At 38.0% G+C, this 9,190-nt stretch overlaps 1 protein-coding gene across 1 annotated transcript in view; it reads right to left on the bottom strand.

Moving 5' to 3' along the window:
• Positions 1 to 620: 620 nt before the first annotated feature.
• LOC107588408 (fragile X mental retardation protein 1 homolog A-like) overlaps positions 621 to 9,190 on the bottom strand; it is a 10,856-nt gene continuing 2,286 nt past the window's right edge. Inside the window, exons 2-14 of the mRNA XM_016276480.1 lie at positions 8,725 to 8,777; positions 8,411 to 8,504; positions 8,212 to 8,283; positions 7,540 to 7,688; positions 7,318 to 7,411; positions 7,116 to 7,232; positions 6,133 to 6,303; positions 5,942 to 6,020; positions 5,721 to 5,833; positions 5,329 to 5,415; positions 4,310 to 4,508; positions 3,893 to 4,098; positions 621 to 2,929 (exon numbers count right to left, since the gene is read on the bottom strand). Coding sequence (XP_016131966.1) covers positions 2,696 to 2,929; positions 3,893 to 4,098; positions 4,310 to 4,508; positions 5,329 to 5,415; positions 5,721 to 5,833; positions 5,942 to 6,020; positions 6,133 to 6,303; positions 7,116 to 7,232; positions 7,318 to 7,411; positions 7,540 to 7,688; positions 8,212 to 8,283; positions 8,411 to 8,504; positions 8,725 to 8,777 — 1,668 coding nt within the window. The 3' untranslated portion in view covers positions 621 to 2,695. The remainder of the gene's footprint in view (positions 2,930 to 3,892; positions 4,099 to 4,309; positions 4,509 to 5,328; positions 5,416 to 5,720; positions 5,834 to 5,941; positions 6,021 to 6,132; positions 6,304 to 7,115; positions 7,233 to 7,317; positions 7,412 to 7,539; positions 7,689 to 8,211; positions 8,284 to 8,410; positions 8,505 to 8,724; positions 8,778 to 9,190) is intronic.

Here is a 9,190-nt window from a genome sequence, read left to right on the forward strand (position 1 = left end):
TTTCATGTTTTTTTCTTTAGCTCTTTTTCAATCACAATAGCCTACGATGTGTGCAAGAGATGGTTTTACAATTTGTCATTTTAATATACATTCCCAAAAAATAAATAATTAGAAAACAGTCTGTTTGGCAACACTTTCAAAAGATTACCCTGTTGAAAAAAACAGCATATGCTGGTTAGGTATGTTTTGATGCTGGTTTAAGCTAGTCCTTTGCTGGTTTAAGCTGGTCCTTTGCTGGTTTAAGCTGGTCCTTTGCTGGTTTAAGCTGGTCCTTTGCTGGTTTAAGCTGGTCCTTTGCTGGTTTAAGCTGGTCCTTTGCTGGTTTATGCTGGTCTTTTGCTGGTTTATGCTGGTCATGTGCTGGCAAAGGACCAGCATAAACCAGCAAAAGGACCAGCATAAACCAGCAAAGGACCAGCTTAAACCAGCAAAAGGACCAGCATAAACCAGCAAAGGACCATCTTAAACCAGCAAAGGACCAGCTTAAACCAGCAAAGGACCAGCATAAACCAGCAAAGGACCATCTTAAACCAGCATCCCAGCATCAAAACATACCTAACCCAGCATATTCTGTTTTTTTCAACAGGGTCGAAACAGGGTTTTTTTTATCGTTATTCTCGAACAGACTGTGGCGAACTGCGCCATCTTGCCAGTTTTACTGCCCGCCATGGACGTGCAGGTTTTAAAAAATACTGAGCGTAAACCATTTAACACCTTATTTTGAAGTAAAGGCTATTATTTTTTTTTAAAGAGTCACACGAGAGGGGCATCCTGAGCCGCCTCCGTCGAGAGAGTGGTTTATATTTCCGCAAATCCTCCGCCAGTCACAGGTTCTTTTCAGCTTCCGTTTCGTATTCACAGGCAAATCACTTCCAAACTGGTGTGCATAAGCTTAACAGGTTATTCGCCAAGGTGACTAGCGAGAGTACAGGAGCGCAAAGAGAACTAGAAACATAGAGAAAAAGAGCAAAGAACAGGTTTCTTGCTGCACAAGTCAAAGGAAAAGCAGAAAAAAACTACCATGGTTATCGTCACAGTAGGTTTGGAAAGAATCGTGGGTTCAGAACAGCATCGCGTCTTCTCGAAAATGTAAACTAAAGTTTAATGCACAAGCACTAATCGGATAAGACAGACGGTTTTCATATCAAAGTTAACATCGCATATTCCCCCTTCTCGCCCCTCTCCAAGCGAATTCAGCTGCAAAAGTACAGTAGACTCAAAATTAGCAAAGATATCTAAACTTCAGTTTAGTTATGTTGACAGCATACATGTGATTCACCTGCCGAGGAAGTCTCATCACATTCTAGTTTATTATAGGTTTAGAGATTATAAAGTACTTGCAGAGTAACACAAACATGATAAGTGCACATTTAAAGTTCAATCTAAAAAGAACAGCAACAATCTCTTAACGGATGACATAATATACAGTATGCAACCCCACAGATGAGCCATTGTTAGGACACAGACAATGTTACAGAGATCTGATATAAGTGCTTCACACCTGATGCTGAGAAATACAGCAGGAGAGATGGCAGTTTACTGTGGCCAGCATGAATGCAAACCAAAATGAGCATTTCCAAATTGTTTGTGAGAGAAAAAAAAACAAACAAACAAGTTCACCTTGCGTGGGAGGAAAATGACAGACATGTTTTTTGAAAGAAAACTGCTTTGCTACCTCTTAAAAAAAAAATAATAATAATTGCCCTACAATGCAAAGATATGCTAAATGACAAAATTAACTGATGTTGTGATGTTGACGACAATGAATTAGCATTGATATTCGTCTCTGGGTGGTCGGTTACAATTTATGACTTCCACAGTTGACTAGTTTAGTTAGGTTAATACCTTTATTACACACAATTCAGCTATGGCAAAATATCAGAATTCGGCCGACTTGATAGAATCCTGCTTTTCAGACATACAAAATGTTGGTGAAATACATGCAGCACAGAAAAAAAAGAAAAAGAAAAAAACCTTTTTTTTTTTTTTTTAGTCGTCGGCTGAGATTGCAACACACGTTGCTCAGACAGGCTGTTCACGTCTTCTTCCCTGATTTAAACATCCAAATTATGATACTATTCACACTAGTTAAAGGCACAGATCCAGACAGGAGCTTTTTATTTTTTTTCATTTGCCATTTTTAGGTATTTTTTTTTTTGTGTTATTTTTGTGGCTAAGATCTCACATCAGAATGGGCTCGCGTAATCATGGACACCAAAGCACGTAAAAAAAAACAACGTATGCCGTGAGATGTGGCATAAACTTGGGCCCCCGAGCGCTTGAGTTCATTCTCCAATGTGTTTCTTTCCCTTTTGTTTGGGACATTGTGGAAAACATAAACTTTAAAAACCAATTGCTTGGAAAACATTTCAGAATTCCATTTTGAGAGACATTTAATCCACAGCTTCTTTATGCTTCATAGGTAGTTGTTTAGAAAGTCAATTAGAAAACCTGTAGCTTCTGTTGTGATTTAGAGGCCGGTCTCTTTAATCCGTGAAGACTACCGAATTCAACACACCATACACCAAGAGACCTCGTCTTTTACCCCAACTAACAATTAGAAAGTGTGCTTTATGTCATGTCTTGCGACAGCCCTACTGACCTGGTTCTCTTTGGCCTAATGTGTCTCTAATGAAGAAGCATCTGGATTGGTGGAGCTGAGTGGGAGAATGGGGGAAAGGGGGCACGTTATTCTCTACGAAACGCCGTTCACAACGGCTTGGCTGTCCGGGCCGTCCTGCTTGTCTTTCTTCATCACTCGCTCCTTCATGGGTCTCTGCCGGTTCCCTCCGCTGTCTCCTGCCAGAGCCTGAGAGCCTCGGCTGGTGTGGACGCTCCTCTCGTTATTGCTGTTGATGCGGATCTGATAAACAAACACACAAAAAAGAAAAATGTACAACATTTTATGTTTAATAAAGCTATAGCCATGCTATAAAAAATATAAAGCATGATCCTGTCCCAAGGTTTTTTTTTTATTTTTTTTATAAAAACGGCTGTCATATTTTAATTTGTCCTGTTTTTCAATTGCATGTTATTTACTCTTTATTTTATTACTTGCATATTAATAACTACTTGATAAACCTGAAAAAAAAAAATGTTTTTTGCATATATTTTATGAGAAATTTTATTGAGAAATATTTAATGCCATGCAGGCTTCAACCTGAATTTACAATATTTTTAACCTTTTAAAATTAGGTGTTTTATATATATATATATATATATATATATATATATATATATTTCAGCATTAATAATTGTAAAATTGTACTGGTATTAGTAACAATTATGATGAAAATTTAATTTATTAAAATATGATGTTGATAAATACATCTGACAAACATTACCAAGACTTTTACAAAAACTTAAATAGTTTTAAATAATGCAAATGTTAATGACATCAAATAGACCATTGACACTATCTACAATCTCAATTAGGAGTGTCAATGGTCCATGTCAATGCAATCCGCCATAAAGCAAGAAGAAGACGCGTCACACGCCGGCTGTTGAGAACGCGCTCAGGACAGTTCGGACATTGCAGTGCATCAGAGGTAAAAAAACGATATAATTACTGTAAATTCAGTTTCTTGCACAGACTGATCGTTTCGTGTCTTTACACATCAATGTATCGTCACGAGCCGCAGGGTTTAATTTGGTTTTGTTTGTGTATGTTTTTTTTTTACTCTCAAAGCCGTGATTCCCATTCACTTCCATTATATAACTGACAGACTGCAACGGTTTGAGTTAAACATTTTCGTTTGTGTTCTACTGAAGAAACAAAATCACCTACATCAAATTTACATTTTTGGGTGAACTATCCCTTTAACATCAAATACTTATTTTCCCAAAAATGTTTTTTTAAATACTGTAAGAAACATTGTAAAAGGCCTTAAGATGAGTGACAGCTCAAAAACTGACTTTTGTATCCTCCTCTTCCTCTCCCTCCACGACCCCGGGGCCCTCCACCCCTTTTGCGTCCATCAGGGGCCCTTTTGGGGTAACCCATGGACTCCTCATCTGTAGGGGCCAGGGACCAGTCACTGAGCTCATCTCTGTGGTCGGATTCAGTCTCAGATGCATTAGAGGCCTCAGAGTTGGTGCCTGGGACAAATACAGTCCATTATGAAGAAAGTGATTAACATAATGCTTTAACTAGTGCTCGCCTGATGCTTACAGATCTAACCAATGGCTTTTAAATTACAGAAAGTAATACTATTACATAACCTATTTTCTTAGAAAAGGTTTAGAACCTTTAGTGTGAACTTCCATATCCAGATATGCTCTAATTTCATTTATTTGAGGCCGGTCATACCTGAAGCCAGTGTCGGGCCCCGTCTCCCTCTCCCTCCACGACCGAAGGGTTTGCCGCCACCTCGTGAGGGTCCCATTCCATTATCAGCCATGAAAGGTTTTTCTTTTTCGGGTCGTCCCGGCAGAGCTCTAGGCCCTCCACCGATCTGTCTGAGCTGTTCATCGATCTGCAGTCGCTCCATTCGCAGCTGATCTACCTCCTGAACAAGACCAAACAAATATGAAGAATGCACCATCACACAAGAACAAAGAGTCTAAATCAGTAGTGAACATCACAGGAGTATCTCTGGGGTATTTAGTAGGTCACTAATCAACAATTGCTGCTTTGTAATGAGCACTAATGTGCTCTGTGAGGAAAAGCTGTTCAACAGGAAGGATAACTATACGTTTACATTTTCAGAAGTAAATGCGGTGTTTATTGGAGCATAACTCATAAAAACAAATGCACAAAACCACAGATGCAAAAGGTCACAAAGCCAAACCCGTGTCTCATTGTAATACTGGGGACAGATGAATGGAAATCTTTAAGAAAGAAGTTTCTTAAGGTAATACATTCTAAGAAGTTTGTTAAGAATGTTCCCAAGCGCAATTCTTTAAAACAAACAAAAAAGTATGGAAGTATTTCTTATAGAAAACTTGCTGATCAACTCATTAAAAGAGAACCACCTTACAAATAATAACAACAATGTGATATTTTACATAAATATTATTAAAAAAAAAAAACTACTTCCGTTGTTCAAATAGGTATATTTTGTTAAGTTTACTTTTAGGGTAAAAAAAAAAAAGTTTTTTTTTTTTTTTTTTAAGAAAATGATTTCAAGACTTCAATGTAAGACTACTTTTTTTTTTTTTTTTAGCCATGTTTTGACTGCCAAAGAAGAAACTTTAAAAAGAAGAAAGTCAAGCCAGACGAGTTATACACCAAAGTTTAATACCTTGGGTTGAAGGTTTACTTTAAACAATAACCCCAAAGTATGCTGAATAGTAATTGTCTTAGAAAACTTTAAAACTGGTTCTTACCTTTAGATAATTCAGATGGTAGTCCAGCAGAATCCGTGCATTTGAAATGCTTTCCTTCGTCCCCACAAACACAAATGGCACCATTCCCTGTGGTTGTAATTCAAGTCAGTATGAATAATATTTTGTCAGTATGAATGATAATTTGAATATTGATTTAGAAATATATATATTTATATACACACACACACACACAACACACAGAGCTTCAGTTTTGCTTTTTCATTCTTAAAGCAGGCTTTGAAATATTTAGTAAAATCAATACTCCTAAAATTGATTAGTCGGCTATAATAAAGTCCACACCAATTACTATGATTTAATGCATTTTTTCAGCATCATCACTTTTGCCGCCCATAAATACAACATCGAGTGTGTTCAGCAACCCACTCACTGACCTCCTCTAATGGAGCAGGCTTTTTGTCATTTTCCGGTTCCACTCGAACTCGGACAACACCTGATTTATCCACAACCTCTTGAATCAGCTTCCCACTCTTGCCAATAACTTTTCCTGCAGGACAGGGTAGACAATTATTTAATGATGCACATTAACCATAATGGTGCAGGACAGCAGGCCCAGTCCGTGAAGGAGAAAGCGGTTCATTTCATTTGTCCTCACCGACTAAATTCTTAGGAACTTTGATAATATCTTCAGAAAATTCCAGGTAGCTTCTGGCCTTCCGTACAGCCTCCTGGTCCTGGAATTCAAACGAAATCCATCACAAACGTCAAGCCAGGCTTACATATTCTAACAGCCATCACATTTAATTGTGTTTACCCTTACCAGAAAGTCACCAATAAAGCAGTTACCTCTCCATAGATGTGAAACGTGCAGGTCTCTTCATCGAGGTCGATGGTTGTGACCCCAGGAATCTTTCTGGCCTGCTGGATATTCGCCCCATGGGTGCCTATGGCCAATCCCATGAGGTCATCACGCACCACAAACTGCTCATGGAACCTTGAGGCCAATTGCCGAGAACTCTGGAGGGAAAAAGGCCAGCTTGAATCTTAACAGTGTTCTGATATATACTCTGTTTGTTTTCACTATTTCAATATGCCTCAGGGTTCATATCAATGCACAAACGTACTTATTAAAGGGGCAATACAATATTTTAACTAGGGATGCACGATATATCGGCCACCATATCGGTATCGGCCGATAAATGCTAATTTTTTCTGTTATCGGTATCGGCCAAAATTTTCATATTGGTGCATCCCTAATTTTAACGCTTTATACACACCCATAGTGCATGATGCTGCATGTTATTTTTTAGTAATAAAAATGGTTCATTTTTGTAATTCAAACCATAAAAAAGTTGTATTAAACTTTTGTTTTGATGCTTGAAAACCCATATACACACACACACACCTTAAGTGCCTACAATTTTACCATAAACACAGCCTTTGCACAGATAAAACACATTTTAAGAGCTAAAACAATAGCTGTACGTAGCCTATGCATCTGTAAATATAGCTCTGCATATCAACAGAGTATCATATTATGCCAAAGCAGGGATACAGGCAGGGATACACCCTTTTACACCTGTTAAATATAGACTCTTTCTACTGCCACTCCATGCAATTGTGTCCAGTTATATGCTGCAGGACATTCTAATAGTAAGAAATAAAGCAAGGTATTTATGAAAATACTACTGGACAGTTATATTACAGCAATAAAATATAATTACACTACTGTGAAATAAAAACTATTTTGCATAAAATACTTGGCATGTGACTGTTTGAGAGTATTGTGAGTGAGCAGGTTGAACCTGACACTAAACGTCAGGCAGTACCTCCAGCTGTCGGGTTGCTTCCTCATTCCTCTGTATCAGCGTCAGCTTTGTGCGCAGACTCCTGAAGTGCATGTCACTCAACATGCCTATTCGCTTTGCTGTAACCTCATTAACAGACTGAAAGAGAGAGACAAGAATCGACTTAAAACGTACAAATGTGAAATCAGAAATCCTTAAATCGGTTTGAAACGTCGCAGATTACCAAAATAACCAACTGCTTTTCTTCCGAGTCATAAGTGACGTTAAATGCTCCAATGGCTTTTTTGAAGTCTTTATGTGCAGAGTCTTTCGCACACCTATCCAAAAACCAACACACAAAACAAAACAAAAAAAGGCACAGATTTTATACAACAGCATCCCAGTTTGAAGTCAAACAAAGAATCCTCCTAAACACTTCAAACTCAGCAACAGAAGATGGACTTACATCTGTCTCAAGTCTTCAGGAACATCTAGTCTGATTTTGAGAAAGGTGATCTTTGACGCGGCTTTGTTGGGGTTCACAGGCCGTAACCTCTCTAATGTAACGATTTCATTTAGCGTGGCATCACAGGCTGCGTATTCTATCACATAAAACTAGAAGTGCAGGACAGAAAAGCAAAATATTGTTACAACACGATACATAATCAGCATACATGCAAATGCATAGTAGACAGGAGGGCCCTTAGTGTAATTTTTTGTTTTGTTTTTTTTATCATTTTAATGACCATTTGTATTTTGCTTGTATTTATTTGCGCATAAACTACTAAAATTAGGGCTGCTCCGATTGATCATGCACACACACACACACATATATAACGCCAGGTTCACACATACTCCGTTTGCAGTGCATATTGTTTCTGCACTCATGTTAACGGATTAAAGCTTTCACACTGCTGCGGTCCGTCAGTGTGTTTCAGGAGCGGTGTGTCTGCAGCAGAGCAGAGATCGTTTCCGCTGCACGCGCTGAATTAAAGTCACAGCGCACTGTTTGCTGAACATGGACTGACATGACAATGTAGTAACTACACCATAAATGAATATAAGTCTACTGTGTTTCACAGTCAACACATAGGCTATGGCTTTTTGGCTAGGTTTAAAGGAAAAGAGCACTCCTTACCTCTCCTTTCACCATGCAAACTTTGGCTAGCCACCATCCACAGGGCTCTTTATCATTGGCCCTGGAGTAAACCTGTTGAAGACACAGGTAGATGTGGTAAACTTATAAAACATTAAAAAAAAAAGTCAGTGCATTTGTGTAATATGCGCTTGATTTTAAAGAACATTCTCCATGTTTAGCAATATTTGATAGCACCTACCTCCACTTCATCACTCTCGTTTATCTCTTTCTGAAAGCCGGTCGGAGGTGGAAACCGAACATCGTGGAAAGGAATCTGTCGTTCTGGCTGCCAACTGCAAAACGATAAAATACAGCAACTTATTTTTTCTTTTACATTTTTATATTTTGTTCCCCCTTTTTCATAATTGCATAAGGAACCAATACAATATCACTTTCAGATTTCATGAAGTCATATATTAACTTATATGTGTATACATTTACAGTGAAGACAAAAACCATGTACATCTGAATGAGACTATTTTGACCTCACAATACATTTGTTTTGGTACTCACTTGTTCTCAAACGAGACTGTGACTGTACTCTCGTGAACATCTTTAACAGAGGCCTGTAAGAAATAATGAGGCATTTAATGAACATTATGGAGCATCACAGGTGCCTATAATGGCCAACAACTTTATTCATTAACAGAACTAAAATATAACGAAAAAAATTACAAGATAACATTACAAATATATATATATATATATATATTAGGCCTGACGCAATAATCAATATATCGACTTATCGCGCAATATATGTACATGACCTCAATAATTTTTGGTGACGCAATATATTTCCCATTACATTTACCTAAAAATGAATGTCACCGTGTTTTTTTACATTCCACTGGCGCCTGTGTCTTTTGCAGCTTCTCGTACATAACGTGGTGTAGTCATGAGGTGCTAGTTCACATTTAAAAAATGCTTCTACAAACAAAGTTTCATCTGAAGATATGGCCTTGTTTAGGGACCTGTGCCT

This window comes from Sinocyclocheilus grahami, unplaced genomic scaffold, assembly GCF_001515645.1.
Source record: "Sinocyclocheilus grahami isolate Dianchi unplaced genomic scaffold, SAMN03320097.WGS_v1.1 scaffold102.1, whole genome shotgun sequence".
Taxonomy (NCBI): domain Eukaryota; kingdom Metazoa; phylum Chordata; class Actinopteri; order Cypriniformes; family Cyprinidae; genus Sinocyclocheilus; species Sinocyclocheilus grahami.